The following is a 21,238-nucleotide window of genomic DNA, read 5'->3' as shown; positions in this document are numbered from 1 at the left end:
CTGTTTCTGTGTGCCTACCTTTAAGTCCTTGATGCGTGTTTCCAGGTCTCTCATCTGCTCCAGAGTGTGGGTACTTGCATGGACATTTTGCAGCTGAGACTTGATGAGCTGAAGCTCGTCACCTATTGTGCTCAAATCGTTCAGCAGTGTAATCACACAGCTATCGCAGGCTGGAGAGAGCAGTGGAAATCAATACATATAATTGATACTGAACACAGAGAACATTTCACTGAACACATTAGTAATGGTGGAAAAGCTTGTCACCTGGTGCCGCCTGAAGAACAGAGGCAACAACAAAGCTTGCAGCATTACGGAAAGTGATTTAAGCCAGAAATAAGGAGGAGATTCCATTTACACCTGACTAGATAAGCACCTCTTTAATAATTCTTCCAAGTATTTGGTTGAATGTTTTCTTTTAAAACATTCACTGCAAGATATCTCAGTCCTTTATAAACTATGTCACCCTTGAAAGAGTCAGCAGTATGTATTCAGAGCCAGCTGAAAGTAATCCAAGTACAGTTCTATTTTATCACTTACCGTCACAATCTTCATTGGGATCCACATCTTTTGGTTCATTATTGAAACATTCTGAAAGCACAAGACTGTAATTAGTAACCAAAGTCTTCTTATGGAAATACTACTGCATTTCTCATGTTTGGCAGCCATTAAAACATGATGCTGCCCTTTCATATATCCATACCCACTGTGAATGAGCTGAAATGCTCAGAAAGCTTCAGCATGCCATTCAACTTCCAGTAATGCCTTGCTGAAAGCAACATCTTTTCCATCCCTCAAAGGAAACCTACTGTAATCCCACAATATACGGTATTTGGATAGGAGCAGGAGACCCCCTCACATCAAGTGTGCAAAATGCATTGCTAGAATTTGCCTAGAATAATACCACCAGGATTGGAGGCAAGATTATATTGCTAAAGTACTTTACCCAGGACATAGGTTCAAAGCCCTTTATCTACTTTAGTATCCAGGTTCAAACCACAGGTTCTGATTCCCCAAAGAATGTCTTACCCACAAGGAACTGAGAAATATTTGTGTCTTCCTTCATGCCTGTCACAGGTTGCAAGATTAAGATATTAACCAAGCTTGAGATAAATCCACAGTGTGTGCATGGATGGAGGCACAGTACATAAGACAAGGCATGCAGCTTAGACCAAAGATGCAGGTGGTATATAAAAAACACTGCCGTCAGATTTTTCAACAAGCCAGCACAGGTGAATTCCAGTCCAATGCATTCTCTTGTTTGGTTTTTACAAACCCTGTAAAAGAAGCTTAACAGTCTCCAGGTGCATGTGGAATAACATCTTAGGATCCTAATTTCTAGGATGCAGGAGAGGAACTGGCTCCTAAAAGTGTCATCATATAGGACAGGAATCTCTCCATCTTGATGCCCAAGTTCCTTTTACAGGCTTGGCCCCACTGACAAGCTCTCATCTCCTCTTAAAAATGAAAAGGGCCGTGCATCTTGCTCAAAGATTGAACATGATGATCTTGGAAGTCTTTTTCAACCTTAATAATTCTATGGCTTTTACCACAAGGGAAAAAGATGCACTCAGTATAGGCTGCTGCTGTCAAGAATTAACAATAGCTTGCAGCTTGTGAGAGAATACAGAGGTAGAATTGGACCTGAACTTTACAGCAGCATGAAACAGCTTGGAACAAACTGCCTAGCTGTGCCATTTCCATTGGCACTTGCACATTAAGTCATCCAGAAGTTAAATGGGATTGGTAGTGATCGCTGCTGCCAAAAGGAGATAAATCATAAAGAATATATTTTTACAAGAATGAAGGAAATTCCTCTGAAATTCAAACATCTGTGAAGTTCTGCTGTTGTGTACTTCAGCTAAAAGCAGGCACATTTCAGCTGTCACTGTGAAGTACCAATTAAATAGAATTATCATTACAGCTTGTGCACCAACATCAGCCAAGAAATGGTGAAGTGTTGGCCAAGCGCCGAACATCACGCAAAAGGAACCTGCTAGAACATGCTGTGCCAATGATCACAGAGGGGTTTATTTCTAATGCAGAGGAAGAGACAGCTGATCAGGATGTGTAGGAAAACAAACTGGCTTGTTGAATATTGCCCTACAGATTAGTCTGTCCTAGCAAAGTCTTGCTCAAAAAAGAAAGGAATCATAAAACATCAAACACTTCTTGGATCTGTTCCATACAAGGTATAATAGAGATGTATTACTTCATTGATGAAATATTAAATGAGAACAAGCTATTGAACTGCAACAGTTTCCAAGAGCAGTTCACATCACTTGCTGGTTTTCTAATTTCTGTGGCCAAGGAAAGACAGTGGTCTCCTTGCAGTTACTAGACTGCAGGATGAACAGCAGTGCAGAGAAATGAAGAGTTTAGAAATATTTGGAGTTACTAGTTGGAAACTTGCACTAACATATGAGGAAGAAAATCTGTCTACAGAGAAGGAAAGGTGAAATTTTATTGGAGAATGAAAATATGGGAGAATCAAGGACAGTTCAAGATCAGTGGCTTCTGTGTTTCTGAATATAAAGGACTATCCCAAAGGACTCAGGTGAATCGAGGTAAAGACACTCTGAGGAACATAAGATCAGACCCTTTGCTTCAGAATTCTAATAGATAAACCAAACATATGCCCACGGCATTATGTAAGAGCTTACGAGTAGTGAAGTACATGGGTGACTGATTCTGGGAAATCATGGAGGTTTTAGCTAGAAGGGCAGTGTAGCAGGATTTATAAATGAGCCTCCTGAGTCAGATTCTAACTTCCACTTAAATGCACACAGCTTGGATACCTAAGACAGCAGTGCCTGATGCAGACTCTGAAGATTTCACTAAACTGTGCCAAATACATTTTAAAAAGGCATATTGAGGATGCTCAGTTTCCTAAATCATAACACAGACTGGCAGGATATGATTTAACCCTGTCAGCAGAGGAACCATGATATATTTAAAAACACGGCCATGAAACAAAAACAAAATCAAGTTGGCAGCATTTATGAAGGTAAATACAAGACAAAACCATTTAGAAGGGTAAACCTGATGACTCAGGACAGTCCTTCTATTACCATGGTGTTGTGTCTCCATAAATCTTACATTTTGTAAAAAATTACCTACATTTCTTTTAAGTCTAGATCTTTCCTTCTTATCCAAGTACCTTCCTTCTTTGCTTCCCAAAGAGAAAACAATGCCTTTCATTCAGCACAGTGCTCCATTCACAGGCTCTCAACATACCTCCAGTCAGGTGGTCACAGCTAGCCAGCTGTCCATTATTATTACAGTTACATTTCTGACAGAAGCCTCCATATTTTTGTGGATTTCCAAAATATCCAGGAGCACAGCTAGATAAAGAGATACAAGTAGTTTTTATTAAATAGTTGCAGCTAATTTTGTGAAATATACTTTCCTTTGAGATAAAAAAAAATCCAGTTATTCTCCTGAAGAAACTTTCAAGAACTTTTGATTTCATGCCTTAAGACAGAAATAATATATTTTTGGTTTACAGTTTCCTCTGCATATGCTAAAAATATCTCCGTGAGCGCTGCAGATTTTTTTTTCTAAAAATAAAACAACTCTCATTGTGCTCTTGCAGGAATAATTCACTTACTCCGAAAAAAACCAATGCACACAGATACATACATACACAGAGAATTTGACAAGGCTTAACCAAGCAAACCATAGCATTCTGGCTTTTTTCCCATCACGCTGCATGCACAGCTGAGATTTCAAACAGCAACAGCACTGAATGACATCACCACCCTTCTGCTGCATGATATCCTCTCTTGCCTCCTGCCAGCAAAGCAGGCTGAGTGATTGGTCTCTAAATATTTTAAAGCTAAAATATATTGCTCAGACTGGGTAGCTAACATTCCTAGAAGTCACTCTGTGGTAAGACCTATAGAGGTGATAATGCAGGATCAAAGGGCCATGATGAGCAGCTGAGGTACAGCTATACCTGGAAGAGAAAATACATATAACCTGCAGATCAGATAGGGTCAAAGACACCAGTCTTGAAGGACAAGACCATTTCCTACTGCAGGTCCTGTCTTCAGTTGTGACAACATGACTTATTAACTTCAAATCTCCAAACCAGGCAATACTATTCCATTGCATTTCAGTTCTGTCTGGATTTGAAACTCAGTGAAATTGGTTCCTCTGCCTGCCTGAAACTGCCATGCTGTTCCTGTCTTGCTTTGCCAAACTGCTGCAATGTTCCAACAAAAGAGATGGCTTCATCTTGGTGTATGTAAGCTTCAGCTGTGAAGCACATCAGAATGATTTGAGATGAAGTGTATGATGCTAAATGTTACATGGTTGCTGTTGGATAAGACCATCGAGGCACCATCTTGTACACTGGAGGAAAAGGAGAAATGTTTTTAACTTGAAAAGGGGTGAAATAAGTGGGAGCCATTATTACCAGAGTACAGGATGAGGCAAGGCATAGGGGAGTTAGGCAGAGAGGCAGAAACCTCGTTTTGGTAAAAATGGTGCAGTAACTAGTCTGTGGAGAACAGCTTACATTTCCCCAGGGAGCACTGGGTTTGTGACTGGAATTACACCACAGCACCACTCTTTAGCAGCTATTCATATAAATAGCTACTCCTTATGTACATGCATGCTGTGCACAGGTGCATGTCCATATGTCCACATGTGTCTGTCCCAATACAGACAGCACTCATTTTATCGTGTCTTTTAAAACTCTTGGTTCTGAGAAACTCACTGCTCACAACGAGCTCCGGTGTAGCCTTCTTTGCAGAGACACTGAATTTCTTCACCATTTGCTATGCAGCCAGCTGCAAATCTTTGAGAAGAAGCAAAAATATTATTGTGAGCACATGATCAAATAGGTTTTTTACTCTAGAGGTTCAGTTTAATGACTTTCAGATTAAAAAGTTTCTACATCACCAAATTACTTCTCAGCTAATTTAATTGCCTCTAGATAACTTACTGTGACTAATTCTTTGAAGTTTCTTTTTTTTTGTGCAAATAATTTCCTTAGACTCAAAAAATTATAATTTCCAGGCCCGGTGGATTGAGTATAATAGTTCACTGCCCAAAGGCATACCTAAAATAAACTTTAATAGTGATGTCATAAAACAAGTCTGGGTATTTTATCTTAGTAGGCAAGAATCAAAAATGTGTGCTAGACAACATTTCCTCAAGTTTGTACATTTCCTTTCCTTTCCTTTCTCCTTTCCTTTCCTTTCTCCTTTCCTTTCCTTTCTCCTTTCCTTTCCTTTCCTTTCCTTTCCTTTCCTTTCCTTTCCTTTCCTTTCCTTTCCTTTCCTTTCCTTTCCTTTCCTTTCCTTTCCTTTCCTTTCCTTTCCTTTCCTTTCCTTTCCTTTCCTTTCCTTTCCTTTCCTTTCCTTTCCTTTCCTTTCCTTTCCTAAACTTTCCTAAACTTTCCTTTCCTAAACTTTCCTAAACTTTCCTTTCCTAAACTTTCCTTTCCTAAACTTTCCTTTCCTTTCCTAAACTTTCCTTTCCTAAACTTTCCTTTCCTAAACTTTCCTTTCCTTTCCTAAACTTTCCTTTCCTAAACTTTCCTTTCCTTTCCTTTTTTCTTTTCAATGGATGAAAACATTAAAGGATGTTTTTATGCGGCTAATGTTGTTTAGGGGGTTTTTAACTAAGGCAAAGTAGAGCTGTGCACAGTTTTTGGGATCTCAAGTATCTGGTTAATACAATGAACTTTTTTCTCTGCTCTTTCAAGCAGATTTGTCTAGATTCAAAGTTCAATGCCTGTGAAGGAGAAGACAGGAGGTGAAGCAGGGCCATGTTTGCTATTTTCATTTTTTAATCTATGAAAAGTTGGATAAAGCAAGTCTGTGTATCGAAGGCAGAGGTCTGCACTAAGAATTACTGGAATTTCACTGGATGGAAAACTGTCAGCTTCAGTAATGCCAGGTGGGGTGCATTTCCTATGTCAGGAAGGATATCCACCACCCTAATCTGCAGTTATGAAATTGCACAGGTTTATGGTCTCCCTAGGTATTTCAGAACTTAGAAAGCAGACGATGACTAAAACCATGTTCAGTCAGCCTCAGGCAAGCACCTGCAAAAGAGGCTGTCAAAATCAGATCTATCAGAGAGTTCTCTGATAAATGATAAACCTGTCTATTGTCTCATGGTATAAATCTCTTACTTAAGGTTACATAGTGGGTGCTAATGCACCTGGCAAATACTATGTGGTGCCTTTAGCAATTTATAGCTTTCATTTTTTTTTTAAATTTTATTTTATTTACCATGTTTCAGAACTGACCAGTGATGACAATCTGGCTAAACATACCACCATGCATTTAAAATGCAATCAACTGCCCAATTTCAAAAGCCTGGCAACCTCATTAGATCTAAGGAAGTTTCACTTCTTCACTTTTCATTTCAGTATGTTGGCACTCCAAACAGAACTTCCACAGGAAAAGCAACCATACTCTTTTAGAGTTTTAGATATGTGCTTAAGACCTTAAATGTTTTTGTAATACTTTTGCATCTAAATAATTCATCTCAATTCCTATAAAAAGCTTTTTTCACTGTTTTCTCTCATCTCCCAGCCAGAGTAATGGTGCTAAACATCTTGCATTCCAGTCAAAAAGAGACATTCTGGATATGCCCAGTAAGGAAAAATACCTCAATCATATATTTCTCACTATGAGGGAAGTACTGGTGGTTTTGAAAAAAAGCCACTCCTACTTCTTGGCTCCCCAAGGCTATGAGCAGTGTGCCTCTGAAGTTCAGAATCTGAATGAGAATTTGATACTCAGCTTATTAAAAAAGGCAATGCTATGAGGCAGACTACCAAGCTCTCAATATGAGACAGACAAGATCATTATATTCCCAAGGTAGCAGAGTTTGGGATTTTTTTCTCTCTCTCCCTCTCTTTTTTTTTTTCCCCCTTTTTCTTCTTCCCTCCCCTGCTTGACTCTTCTTAAAAGTTTTTACTGTACCTGTTTGTATATGGGCAAGGGCATTCCCGGCAGGAACCTTGAGTGGCATCTCCAAAATAACCATCTTTACAGTGCTCACATTTCTCCCCAGCAGTATTATACTGACAGTCCTTGGAAAGGAAGCAAGCAAGACATTTAGCAGTGCTTTATCACTCAATATGGTTCTACTATTATTTAAAAAAAAAACAACAAACAAACAAAAAGCAAAAAACAACCAGGCTATTTACTCGGGGAATATGTTATTTTTATTCCACATAATCAAGAATTTATTGCCAAGCTGCCTTCACAACCAGGGTAGATCAGCTCCAGTCAATTTTCTAACTGTACAAAGCACAATTTCCTCCCTCTTCTAGGGAAGCAATAAATAAGTGAGTTGAATTCAACATGTTTTTAAAGGAACTCAGCCAGATGCATAGTTAGTAAAGGAGCATTCCATTAATGCTCTCTGTCTTCATATTACAATTAAAAATCACTACATTTATATAAAGCTTTAAATTTTGCATCCTAACGCTACTTAGAAGGCAGATACAATCTAAAAGCATGCAACTGAGCCCAAATACATTCCTTTAAAAATCTCATTAAATAAATACAAAAAATTGTTTCTCTTTGTAGATTCAGACCAGAAATTAGTTTCATGTAGTTTCTCCAGTGTATGTGTTACTTGTATTTTTCTATAGTAACTGTAATAAATAACAGAAAGCAAAAGCTAAGAATACAATTGAAACTGATGCAGTTGAGCCCCTTTTTCCATAATAAAATTGTTGGGAATTGTATCTTGGTTTAGAAACATTCTTAATTATAGTGCTGTTTGATTGTCATACATTTATATTTTATGGGTACAGAATGAGGAAGTTGCTTTTGCATTACCTAAAGAGTTGCTAATTTAAAATAGAAATTGTTCAGATACAGAAGCAGCATAAAAACACACAAGCAGCCATAAGAAAAATTCCAAATGACTAACAGTCATAAGACATTCACACTCCCAAGTTGTACAACTGTTTGTCTTCTGTGCAAACATACTGATCAAATGTCCCACAGAGCTGAAGGCTTACTAACAGAGCAAAAGATGGAAAAAAGAAAGTGGGAAATCAGCTGGAAGCAGTCACTGAGCAAACTGTGCTTCCATTTCAGGGACCTTGATGGCTCAGGCTATGTTTGAAGACCCTACTATCATGACTGGCAGAAAAGTGCTGTTTTCCCCTACACATGAGAAAGTTCTGTCTCTCCCATCTTCTCTAAAATTCCATTCTCCTTCACATTTCTTCACACCAGATTCCCTCAGCCATGGGCTTTTCCCTCAGGTGGTAGCCCCTAATCTGTTTTCATTTTGGTTAAAGAACTAAATCTGTGTCTCACTGATAAAAAGTTCTGGGGAAGATCAGGAGAAGCTCCAGTTCCCATATGAGCCATTTCACATGAAGTTAAACACCAAGTATCACAAAGGCACTATGTTTGCAAAAGAAACCATTTTAAAATGTGGCCTCTATAAAAGCAGGTGTGTATGTTCCTGCAAAAGCCTAATGGAAAATTCAGATTGTTTCTGAAAAACTACTGTCAATTTTTATGATCCTGAACAATAAATTCAACTGCAGAAAGAGTAAAAGTGATGTATTTAAGATATATATGTGCTGGTTTCACCTTAGAGCAACCTCCATGAGTTTATCTCCTGGTTTTTGTTTTGCTTACTCTGTTGATAGAAACTGAAGCAATTCTAAAATTACAAAGAAAATGTCAGTTATTTCCCATATAAATCACCCTAAAGGTGCCATGCTGCTCCTGTAGTTACATGGCACGCAAGGGCTGGAGCTCCCTAGGCACAGTGCAATGAAGCCAGAGCAGTAACTCCCTCATGGGTGTCCCTTCAAGTTTTACAGGATCAGAGATACCCTGGAGTCACAGCATCTCCAAACCCTAAAGGAAAGCTTCCAGCTGACTCCATATGGCCTCATATGGTACGAGGCAGCGAGAGCAGAGTGTGTCAGGGCCACAGCAGCACCACCGAGGTTACGTCGAACACACGGAGCTCCGTGACATGAAGCAACATGCCATGGGATAAGCAAGTCTAGGCACCATGCTGCTGCTGAGGGAATGTGCCTTCCAGGAGGAAGGGCAGGGACCACTGGGACACAAAGCCTGATTAATGGCAGAGAAATGCTTTTTCCCTTCACATGAGAACCAAGGTCTTCTGTCTTCTCTGCCTCCTCCTGCCCTCCATTGTTCCCTGTTTCCAGCAGCACGGTAGTACACTCCTGTCTTTCCACCAGCATGCAGCAGCAGGAGAATGACTCCAGAGCCAGGGAGGGCTGTGCTGCTGCACAGGGGAAGGAGGCAGCTTGGGCTTAGCCTCCCTCACAAAGCCACCTCTGGAGGGTGGCACTGGAGAGACACTGACAAATGCAGGTACTCGGGTTTGGGTTGCCAGGTGAGGAGCAGGAAGCCAAGTGAACAAGCTCTGCATTTTGGATGTGGAACTTGATGGCTCCACAGTGGAGCCTTGTTTCCACTTATCTCCTTGTCTGCTCTGCACCATGTCAGGTTTTTGTCCCATGGCTCCTCTACAGACAGACAAACTTGCTCTTAGTTATGTGGAAGTTCATGATAGAAATAAAGTCCCTCAAGGGCTTTCATTTTTCACCACATTATTCTGGACAATTTAGCTTGCTCAGGACCAATGGCTGATTTAGCTCTACTTGTCTGAAAGTTAATCCAGCTGTGAGAAAGACAGGATAAATAAAAACCTAGATCAAATACTTTATGAGGTGAAAGTAAAATTTGCCTTCGTAATTCTAATCTGAAGTGAAACTTCCTGATCTTTCTTGCTGTGCTGCAGCACTTTCCTGTCACGGCCTGTCCTGCCCCTCCAAAGCAGCAGCCTGTAAGTCATCTCCCAGAATGGGCTGAATTGCTTTATAGTTTCCATTAAAGCAACATGGTTGGTTGAAACAAAGTCGGGGGAAATGACATAGTGCACAGGAATGCACCGCAGGCAGAATGGATGCACTGCAAACAAGGAAGAAGTAACAGAAAAGACGGGCTGGGAAAGATGTTGGCAAGGTTCTTGTTTACACAGCAAATGAAAAATTAGTGAAAATTTTTAAGGGGGAATTTTTCAGGACAAACTATTCAAAGAAGCATCATGGATATGATCTGGAGAAGCACAGTCAGCCAAATGTCACACTTCCATTGCTGAGGGCTGATCCACTCCCATGGGGCTGCTTTGGGTTAAACGCATTGTACCAGGGAGCAAAATCTACCCCACCACACCTTCTGTAACAGCTGAAATCTTCTAATTAATCTAACTTCTATTACTTTTATTTCATCTTATTTAATTCAATAATTTTAACCCATCTAGCTGTAGACTATGTCTAGTGGAGATGCACTGAAGCTGATTAAACAAGATTCTGCAAAGCCTATGCTGTGCATGAACATGCTGTTTGTCATCATTACATGAACATATCCAAGTACATTTGTATAAAGCTCAGGACTGCATATGCCAGGATAAGACCCATGTTCTTTATAAATAACTACAAATGTTTCCTTATGTACAAGTTTGGTGAGTTTTTTGTAACCAGGACCTAACAAAAATTACAGGGGAAAGAAAAAATTGAAGACAAAGACACAAATTATTCCAATCAACCACAGTTACATTGAATGTACATTTAAGTGTATGCATCTTATGCTCATTAACAATATAAAATTTAGAGAATGAGACATACAAGGATTATTCTTAGTTGCTTGAAATTCAACAATACTGTATGGTCCATACTGCAGTAAGATAAATGTTTTTTTCTCCTTTTCTTCCCATTAATTTACTGAATGTTGCTCATTACTTACCATACATTTTCCAGTACCATCTTGACATCTATTTGAATTTCCATTGCAGTTGCAGGGCACACAGCGTCCAGCAAATAAGCCTTTATTCTCACGATAGAATCCAATGCCACATTCCTGGACAGCAAAAAGAAAGGAAAAAAAGTGATGAGCATTGGTAGAAAGTTTTACATGTTACAGGAAGTGTATTTTAAATCTGTTTGCCATTTCCAATGAGTAGTGAAGGCATGAGACTCCTTTCAAGCTCTCCTAAGCTCATAATGTTGTTTAAATTTTTCAATGCAGTAAATAGCAATTAACATAAACGAAGAAGTTTCATCTGAACCCTGTGCTTTAGACACTTTGACAGTGATGATTTAATCACTTTGACTCTAACCTTAGAGAAAAATACATTTCCTGTGGCTATGTACAAAGGTGTAGAATATGATTTCTAAACCACAGAAAAATATTTGAGTATGAGAACACTAGTGTGAATCTAAAGAAGAACATCTGGAAATCTCACATACTAATTAGTGGTTGTATCTTGATAATAATTTCACTACAGTGTATTCCTTGGAAACAGTTCTGGATACCTTTTATATACATTCAGCATGACTTCCACAGTTTAGTCTTACCAAGAGCTAAAGCCACACCTAGACATAACTAGGTGATGTAACAAAACATACAGTGGTCTAATTTATAAGTAGAGGCTTGCCCTGGAGACTGGGAAGCATGAGAAGAATGTTCCAACTATTGAGGGCACAGGAGCATGAGCACAGCCTATCAGATCACAGCTGGATTTAAATAGGGAGCTGAACCAGAGGGATATTCTGAATGAAGCAAGAGATGTCAAGTTTGTTCGCCTACAGAAGAGAAGAAGTAACTAATATGTTAAAACCAGGCTCTTGCTTGGCATGAGCAGGGAAATCACAAGGAATTCCTCATGGACATGAAGCCCTTCTGCATATAGATCAAAAATTCACATCCATCTTCTCCTGGAATACTCTGGGCGCACCAACCACACTGAAAATGACTGGACATCAGTCTATCCTTTCTATTCTGTAGCTTTTTCCCCCTAGGAACTAAGCTGGTGTGGTGCAAGGAGGATCAAAGGCTTATGGAAGTGGGGAGAAAGTCATGCTCCCCACGAAGCCAGCACCTCCCAGGTTCCTGCCTCCAGCAAGGTTCTTGTGAGCTGTACCTGTACCTTGCCTCTGCCTCACGGGCAGGGTCTGGCCCCAACAACATTCAGAAAACAAGTGACAGTTGAACTCTAAAGCCATAAATCTTTTCTCATAGTAAGTGCACCACCAAGACTGATGGAACCAAACTGAAAAGCAAAGGGTCTGTGGGATTGTGTCACAAATCACATTTCAGCGTTTGGAGGTATAAGTATTTATGCAGAGGCAGGATTAACCAGAGAATTTTTCAGTGATAGAACTACCACAGGGAAAACAAAATACTCATCTCTCACAAAGCAGATCTCAAAAGGAATATTTGAATTACTGCTGTCGAAACAATAACTACTGGCACCTCTGTGTTCTCTACATGTAGCATAATTAGAAAAAAAAAGTATGCAGAATACTAATATAATCAACAGCTTTGAATACTGACTTCAGTGTGAGCAAGGACTAAATTTAGAATAGACAGCTGAAGGTTTTCAGATACATATTTTAAAGGGAGAATATTTTCCCTGAACAATAGGGAGCCAATATACACAATTTCAGAAGAAACCAGGGCTTGAAGTACATTAAAGAGCATGACTAAGTAAAATATATGCTCTAATGCACATAAATTTCATTTACTTAGAGTCTCTTTTTGGAGAGAAAAATAAATGAGACATTTAAAAAACACATCGAATTGCATTTGGAAAAAAAAAAATCTGTATAGCCTTTTGTTTTTCTATTTATGCTGTCTTTAAAATGACACATTTGGAGTATGTGGGCGCTTTGTTTATGAAGCAGTATTTGTGATTCCCCACAAATGATAAACTGATTCCACATGAAGATAAAGTTCTAGGCACTTTCAAGTGCTTTTTAGGATAATTGTTTTTAAGTAAACAACAATTTAAAATAAATCTCTTAAACTCACTTTTGTTAGCAAAATACTTTGAGACAAAAGATTAATCTTCTCATTACTTTTACATTAAGTAATATAGAAGTTGTTACCAAATTAGTTCATTTAGAGTCAAAGTGAAAGAAGGAAGGAAGCGAGGAAGAAAAAATGAGCAAATTACCTCTCTCGGATAAAAATCCATTTGAACTTGTTGCCACTGACTTCTCTGCTGAAGGTGGGGATTGGAGAGCCTCTGCTGTACAGCTTGTGCTAGACAATGCCCAAGGGACACTAAAGTGACAGCCAGCCAACCTACATTTCTTGGCCTCTGTGCTTGGGCCATCATTACACTTTGGCTTCCCTGTGAGCATTCGCTGCTCTCCCTTTGGTGCTCACTGCTCCTTCTCTTATTACGCCCCCTTCTTCTCCAGCTTCTGACTCAGATTAATGAGGTTCTGTGCTGTGATGGGCCCCACCTTTAAACTTTATCTGTGCGTCAAGTTGCTCAGCACACAGTACAGTTCCTGAGGTTAACAAGTAACTCCGCAGTTCCTGTAGCTCAATATATACCTAAATTGGGGTGTGGCAGGCATCACCTCCTCCCCACCTAAGGCAGCCAGACAGAGCTTGGTGATTAGAGCAGTAAATCACTGCCTGAGTAATGCTGCATAAACATACAGGGCTTATGAGCTTCCCTGTGAGTGTCTTGATCACTTCCTTTGGCTTTGTATTTTCACCAGGTTACATTAAAAAAAAAAAGCCCCAACAGCTTAGTTTAACCGAGGCAGTATGTAGAAAGCAATGGGATGGCAGTAGAACTTTCAGTCAATGCTCATCAATTTGTGTGTGGCACAAAGCAACAAAAGTGTGAAAAAATAAAAAAAATTCCAAAATAGTTATTCTGCAGATGATGAATTATCTGTCCTGAGCAATGGATGCACACATGAAATGTAAGCCAGCCATATATGGCCTTGTTCAGTCTCTCTGCAGCTGCTCCAGCCTAGATATTACTCATTCTCAATTCAAAAAGCTTTTGCAAGGTTAGTACAGCAATTTCTACTTCATGGTAATGCTCAACCATTTTCTGAGAGTAATTCCTCATATTCTGTGCACTTTGTACACTGCTTATCTCTCTGGTGCTTTATTCTGCTGCATTAGGCGCTTACACATGGTAACAGCCAAGCTAAGCAAAGTGACAACCAAAAGAATTACACCTACAGGAACTGCATCAGGGACTGTATATACACCTGTATTTCCAGTCTTCAGCTGATAGTATTACTTTGCAAAGCCTACGCTATCTTTCATAAACATACGTCCAAATATTTTTTTGCAAATATGTTAATTTCAGATTTCACATGTTTTTCTACACAAATTGTATCATGAATTATTTGGATTCAGGATACTTCCCTTGGACCCTGTCAAAATCTTCTCTACTGAGTATGGTCTCATAGACTTCGAATAAGTCAATTCTGACCTTCTCTCCATTAAAGTAAGAGATTATTCAGCCTCTCAGAGAGCATCACAGAAGAATCCCTCATTATAGTGCCTTACATATGCAAGATCACGTTTGCAGCTCCATAAAAGCAATCACGAGTAGAATAACCCCACGGTGCTTCTTAGACAGTGAAAAGCACCTGAGCCATTGAAAGTGCACAGTCTTACAAGGAAGCACGCTTAATTACTTCAACAACCATGCTGCTCCTCTAACTAACCCAGTACATATAGCTGTGGGCAAAAGACAGAAGATAATGGCCCGGTACAGAGGAGGATGTTCCCTACCTGGCACGAGTCCCCAGCGTACTGCGGCGGGCAGGCGCACATCTCCACGCTGTGCGCGATGCTGCCGCTGCCCTCGCTGGTGGCTTCCTCCAGCCCGACCTCCCCAAGCGTCAGGCGCTGGCTCTCCGTGAAGTAAAGGGCTCGGATGTGCAAGCCATCCAGCCTGGACAGGATTACCATCAGTTCTTCTCGGGATACCAGTTTACCGCTGCTGGCGTGTCTGAAGCTGCCCTGCGCATTACGGGGGGTACAGAATGAGCACAACGCTGTAGCTGCTTAAAAGAGTAGCTTCAAAGAAGACCAGAGGACAGGAAAAGGGAGAAAACACCCATGGAACAGATTTGTCTAGTGCCAATTGGTGTGGAGTAGTGGAGTCCAGAAGAGTAGACACAGGATGGGTGGAAAAAAGAATAATGAGCTTAAAGAAAGGGATGTAGCTTTGACTGTGCAAGGTAAGTATGGCTTTGAGGTATTGAAAAGTGAAGAAGCCTGTAGGTTCTTCTTCAGTCATCCAAATTTCTTTGAGATATCACCCACCAAACAATAAAAATGTGAAGGAAAATGCTTTTATTTTTAAGAGTAAGTGAAGTCCTAGAAACTCAATCTTTCAGGGCTTTCTCACTGCTAATAAACACAGCATTGTTGAAAATGGAATTTGGCTTGAAGAAACACCTTTTTTGTCTGCATATGACATAAATAACCCAGTTCAACCTTCTGAGCACAGGTTTAAGGTAGGAATAATCCCTGCTGAATTCACTTACCTGAATGTTGGACATCCCATTCTAAACTAGGTACCTAGACACCAAGGGAAACAGGTAACAATACATTCCATCCCTGTTAAGTACAGTCTGTGGCTGCAATGAATCACCTTTTATTGAGGACTGATTCAGTGTTACTCCACTGGCCCTGGAGGGAGTGCTAAGGGCTACATTGGGCAAGATGCCCAACCCAGAGGTGTGAAAATTAGGTGTCATTAGTCAGAATCCAGGTTCAATGCGGCAGTAAAGAGAGATAAAAAATGTTCTTTATGTTTAAGGTCTACAGTGGCTAAGTTTATATTCATCACCATTACCAAGTATTTGGTATTTCTGCACATATTCTGCCTGTATTTTTATGTGACTCTGGAAGGACAGGAAATGGCCATTCCTTTTTCAGTTCTTACCTCAGCCAGCCGCACTCGGCCATAATATTGACGATCAGGCAGAGGGTTGTTGGGATCCATATAAACAACTTCCATTTGCTGGCCCTGTGTGAGAATGAGGATATAACATTGCTGTTTCACTGCTTGCTATGAGAAAGCGTTCAGATGCAATAAAATTTGGTGAAGCACATTAATCCTGTTTTTGGGGGATCAAAACTAAGTAATACTAGGAAAACTGTACGTCTTTTTCTCAGGAAAGTGGTATAGTGAGCACTGTGTTCTAGTGCTGGCAAGGTTTTCACTGCTTTTGCCTAATACCAACCATGTTTTCAAGTAAAACACCAAGAGAAACAAATTAATGCTGATCAACTTCCACAAGAACTAGCTATTACTTTAGTATTAAAATAATTCTGCATTTTGAAACACTCTCCTTTGCATCCTGATGCACCAGCAACTATAGGTATTATGGTAGTAGCTTTCGAGGTACATTTCTCAATAAGAATCTTAGAACATTGAATTAGTATTTCTAATGGTGTGAGGAAACAAAACACACCCTTGAGAGTTTCAACAAACATCTCAATATTTCAATTTTGGCTCTAAAGTGGTTAAATTAAAAAACTGTCAGCTTAAATTGCATTTTTATTTCAGGCCCTTGAAGCCTTACAATTATGCCTGGTTTTATGCTGAAAAAAAAAATCTCACAGAAAATGAGATTAATTACACATGAAATCCAGGACATCTTTTGCAGAGATGAGGCCATACTTGTTGACAAGTGTGCAATGCATTATTTTTTTTTTTCACACAGGCATATTCTACAGAGAAAATCCTGTTTTATCTTTTTACTTGCTCTCAAATCAGTTATGCTAATGATATGTTATTTCAGCAACAGAGACAGATGTGTTGATGGCTTTGAGCAACATGCAGTAAAATCACTTTTATAGAAGTAGTTAATGTTTTTAACAGTTAGGTTAATGTTTTAATAGTTAAGTGCATCATAAGAGAAAAAAAATAGTTGTTAAGTAACATAAAATCATGGTATTCATATTGCTAATAAGAAAAAATATTTTTTAAAGCTTACTGTTAGTCGTATATCAGGTTTCTTATCCAGAAGAACCATGCCCTCACTAGGTAAGCCAAAAGATTTCACTTGGTAACTTAGGAAGCCACCATATGAAGAAAGCTGTAACAAAATGCACAAGACCAGAGATACTTACTGCACTATTACTTGATATTAACTTAAATTTTAATTCCAGTTTATCTCATCTTCCAGCACTATAAATAATACATTTCTCTTTGTTCTTTTGAAAAAATATGAAAACGTTGTTTGGAAGAAGTTACTTTCTAGTTTGTTTACTGTGTGTATCTGTCATACGAGCAGATAGTGTTGACTGAAAAGTTACCTCCGTCATGGGGGTTTTTTCCATACCTGTGTTCACACCATCTGTGTCATGGAGAAATCACATTACGTGAACATTGCTCTTCCTGAGTGTACAGAACAGATTTGGTGCATCAGGAACAGACAGTGAAAATGGTAGTGAACTGCATGAATAGCCATGGATGAAAAGAAGGCAGACTACCTGTGTTTAAAGAGAGCATTTTCTAAACTTACTGCAAACATGAATCCATTCAGGATTCCTTCACTCTATGTTCAGGACAGGGTTTCTACTGGTATCAGCTCTGTTGTAAGCAGCTCTGTCTGTAACCTGCAAGTTGAGCTAAAACCAGCTACAGGTGACCACAGGTGGCCTCAAACCCAACTGAACACGGAGCTGCTGTCCAGAACAGACAGAATGTGGCTGAATCACCTGACAAACACAGCATGTCCCTGGGTGCGTATGAGGGACCCACTACAAAACACCCTGGGAGCAAAGGAACCTGCAGGCACAGCCTAGTTTTTGTTCCAAGAAGAGTCTCAAAGGAAGGTTTGTAAATACCATGTGAAATCAGGCCATGGATGTCCTGTTTTGGTTTGCACCTTTCTCATGTGCCCTCACATCTCATCCTTGGTTTTGCCATGGAAGAACTGCTTTGTCAGGTTCTGCTCTTCTACAGGTAAACCACCAGCCTTCAATCTACCCCTTTGCACATTCATCTCTGATGAATTACAAACAAAATACTGACATCTCAGCACTAAATTTGTTCCTTGGATCACAGCTCCATAATTAATGCTATTCTCCTTAGCCAACTGCATTTTCAAAAGCATCATTTGGAACATTAGCTGTAGCTTGCCAACACAATCAAACCACCCTGTATAAATAAATTATTTTAAAAAAACCATAAGAAAATTCAAAATAGAGTTGATTTCCTGTTTAAAAAGTTTCAGAACTGCACCATTTGAGAGGCTGTTAAATTACTTCTTTTTCTTTTTTTTTTATTAAGACAATACTGGTGTTACAAACTACCCTCTGTATTTATTTTCTGAAGTCAAGAGTGGTCTATTAAACAGAATGTTAAAATATAAAATAAAATGGGAACAACACAATCCAAATGTCTCAGTTATTCTTAGTTTCTATACTGCCATACATTTTACATTTTATTACCTTCTAACTTCGTAAACAAAAGACAGAGAAAAGATAGAAAATATACTCTGCTAAATATAAATGTTCCAGTGGAACCAGTGAAAAGGTTTCAGATAATGGAAAACAGTATTTATAACCTCATCATAATGAAAAATAGCTGAAGTGATCTTGTTCATATTTTCAAAAATATATCTTATCACTGGAAGCAGACCAAACCCTGACATTTTCAAAACACAATAACGAGAATAATTGTTAAATTTACGAACCTGTAAACTCACAGCTAGATAGCATTTTGGTGGGACTTTCATTACTGCAGTACTGCCTGTGCTAAAATACACACACATAGCATACAGCAAAAGCAGGACCTAAACTAGAACTATTTTATTTGTAGTGCTGTCATAACATAAATAACAGCAAGTAATGGCAGGCCTAGGTAGATAGTCTGCCATGCAACATAAAACTCAGCACTGATCTTAATAGCTGTGTTTAGAAAGGCTTATTACCGGCTTTATATCTTGTTATGGAACAATAAAAGTTCTTTTGGTTCAACATTGCAGGTGATAATGTATGCTTTAACACGAAATTTCTTTCAAAAATTATTTGTAGATACTGAAATATGAGCCTTTATAACATCACCAGAAAAGCACCCTAACTAAATGTGCTGTTCACCTGATATATATATATACAGCTCTGAGCATAGGACAGCAGGAGGAAAAATACTGCTGTTCTAGTCTTTAAAATGAGGACTAGGAGAAACTTCAAAAATTGTACCATCTTTTCATGTCTTGGTGTCTACACCATTTGTTTTCTCTTGTGTGTCAGCAGGATTACATCTGAAAAGCCTGTGTGTCCTACAACTGGCTGGGAAGTATTGACACTGTCAGAGTTCCAAAGACTGAGAACCTGGGGCTCTGGACCTGCAAGTCACCATTAACAAAGTCCCCTGGTTGGTGTGATCCTCAGGCTGAAATGCTGATGGCATTAACCATGAGCAGGAGGCTGCTCCCATGCACGGGTCGATAGAGCAGCAAGCAGCCCAAAGAACACAAGAGTAGAAAAACAGTCGATGCTCTTCCCAAGCAACATATCAAAAGCAAAGGGTTGGGGGATTTTTGTGTGCCACTGAGCACATAATCACCTTTAATTCTTTTGGAAATCAGCCCAGGAGACACTCTAGAGAATCTAAAGAATTGACAAGCCCTATGTTTTCTGGGTTTTAGAGCAGTTCTACATGTTCCAGGCTTCAGAGAAGCAGCTGAAGCTACCAGCTGCTTGAGACATTTGAGCCATTTGAACCACTGAGCTCTTGATCATGCTGTTCACATTAAGACCTGTCTGGTACCAAGAAATAGGATTAATTCTGTGTTAATAGTTAATTTCAAAGCTGTACTCAGAAGTAAAATGTTGTGATTCCTAGCATGACAGGTAATGGAAACAAGTGAAGAGAGAGAAACTTACCTAAAAAAAAGAGTGAGACTTTTTATCCATGATTCTGGTAAAAAAATGATTAAATTTTACTAGAACAGAAGAGTTAGGTGGCATTTACCCGCTCTCCCAGGTAGGATGGTGGTGCTTTCCAGTACAAATTATGCACAGAAGCTGGCAATTCTTGAACATCAGCCACTACGCTGTTACTGACTGGATTGAAAGTGACTGGAATATCCATATTTTCATCTACTGCCTCCAAGCGCCAGTTCCTCATATCCACAAACTAATGAAAAACACATAAAGGAAACAAAAGTTTGCCTCATTCTTTATTAAAACTTTATCAGCACCGAGTAATGAGAAGAAATTGTTTAGACTCTGTAATTCCCTTAGCATGAGATCCAACCCCTTCACAGCCAGCCTTTGAACAACGGATATTCCAAGGACCTCAGAAAAAGAGTGAAAATGTGAAAACGTGCCAAAAACACTTGGTATGCAGGCAATTGGTTTGTCACCTCCAAACTAAATTCTAACTTCAGCCACAGGAAGACACAGCCTTCTGCAAGAGACTAGGAATTGTGCACACAAACCCAAGGACAGAATTTGGAGATGCTTTTTAAAGCAAGTCCATTACAAAATCAAACCCAGAGCACCAACCTCAAAGACAGAGCTTGGAATAGGTTAACTGTGTGGGAGGGGACATGGCATGACATTTTGGAGAGGCAGGCAATGTAGCCTAATATTCTGCCTCTTTAATGCACATTTTATATTTACGGTTGTTGTTTCATGAAAGACCACGCCTCTTTTTTTTAATCATTATTGACTAATAATTAATCAAGGAGGAAAGACAGCATAGTGTGCATGAAGTACCCGAACAGTTCTGGCTTCTTGTGGATTGCCTTTGACTGGCCAGAGCAAAAAAATAAAAAAAATAGAAGTGTTTTCATAAACAGTTTTTGGTGAGGACAAGTAATGACTAGAGGAAATTTTCAACTGATTTCACTCAGGCCACATTTTCGCCTTTTCCTTCAAAACAGTAAAGGGCACAATCTGGATTTCATTTAGTCTATGTCTAAACCTTAACTAAACTCTCATCCACCATTCTGGCTCTCCTCTTTTCCTTTCTCTTGCCTTTTATTTTTAGCAGCTATTGTTTGGTTTTTTTCAGTCTTCAGCCATTTTTACCGTCCATTTATACTACTAAAATCTTTGTCTCTCACGCTTGATGTCATGTCTCTTTTACAGGGAGGGAAGAAAGACAATTTTTACAATCTCTGTCGAAACTGTCACACAGTTCTTAAGAATGCATCTATAATACAGACACGTAAAATGTTATGTGCTTATCAAAGCATCTTGAAGGAGATCATTGACTTCAATGATGACACAGATTTTGAAGATAAAGCAAGCAAGATAAAGGCCAGCTCAACTTCAGTCCAACTAGTGACTTGTAAACAAACAAGTGAAAAGGGCCATTTCTGCTGAATGGCACTCTCAGACTGCACCTAATCTTAAGAAGGGTGCACTAAATCTTCACTAGGAGAATTGCTTGGAGAATATTTTGCATC

At 39.3% G+C, this 21,238-nt stretch overlaps 1 protein-coding gene across 1 annotated transcript in view; it reads right to left on the bottom strand.

Moving 5' to 3' along the window:
• LAMA3 (laminin subunit alpha 3) overlaps positions 1-21,238 on the bottom strand; it is a 106,670-nt gene that overhangs the window by 24,792 nt on the left and 60,640 nt on the right. The window contains exons 36-45 of the mRNA XM_062501212.1: positions 19,795-19,959; positions 16,808-16,909; positions 15,751-15,834; positions 14,589-14,819; positions 10,779-10,892; positions 6,945-7,054; positions 4,721-4,801; positions 3,235-3,341; positions 538-588; positions 19-170 (exon numbers count right to left, since the gene is read on the bottom strand). Of these exons, the coding sequence (XP_062357196.1) occupies positions 19-170; positions 538-588; positions 3,235-3,341; positions 4,721-4,801; positions 6,945-7,054; positions 10,779-10,892; positions 14,589-14,819; positions 15,751-15,834; positions 16,808-16,909; positions 19,795-19,959 (1,197 nt within the window). The remainder of the gene's footprint in view (positions 1-18; positions 171-537; positions 589-3,234; positions 3,342-4,720; positions 4,802-6,944; positions 7,055-10,778; positions 10,893-14,588; positions 14,820-15,750; positions 15,835-16,807; positions 16,910-19,794; positions 19,960-21,238) is intronic.

Source organism: Cinclus cinclus, chromosome 1 (assembly GCF_963662255.1).
Source record: "Cinclus cinclus chromosome 1, bCinCin1.1, whole genome shotgun sequence".
NCBI lineage: Eukaryota > Metazoa > Chordata > Aves > Passeriformes > Cinclidae > Cinclus > Cinclus cinclus.
Note: the sequence above shows the minus strand (reverse complement) of the source record. Positions and strands in the feature narration are given on the sequence as shown.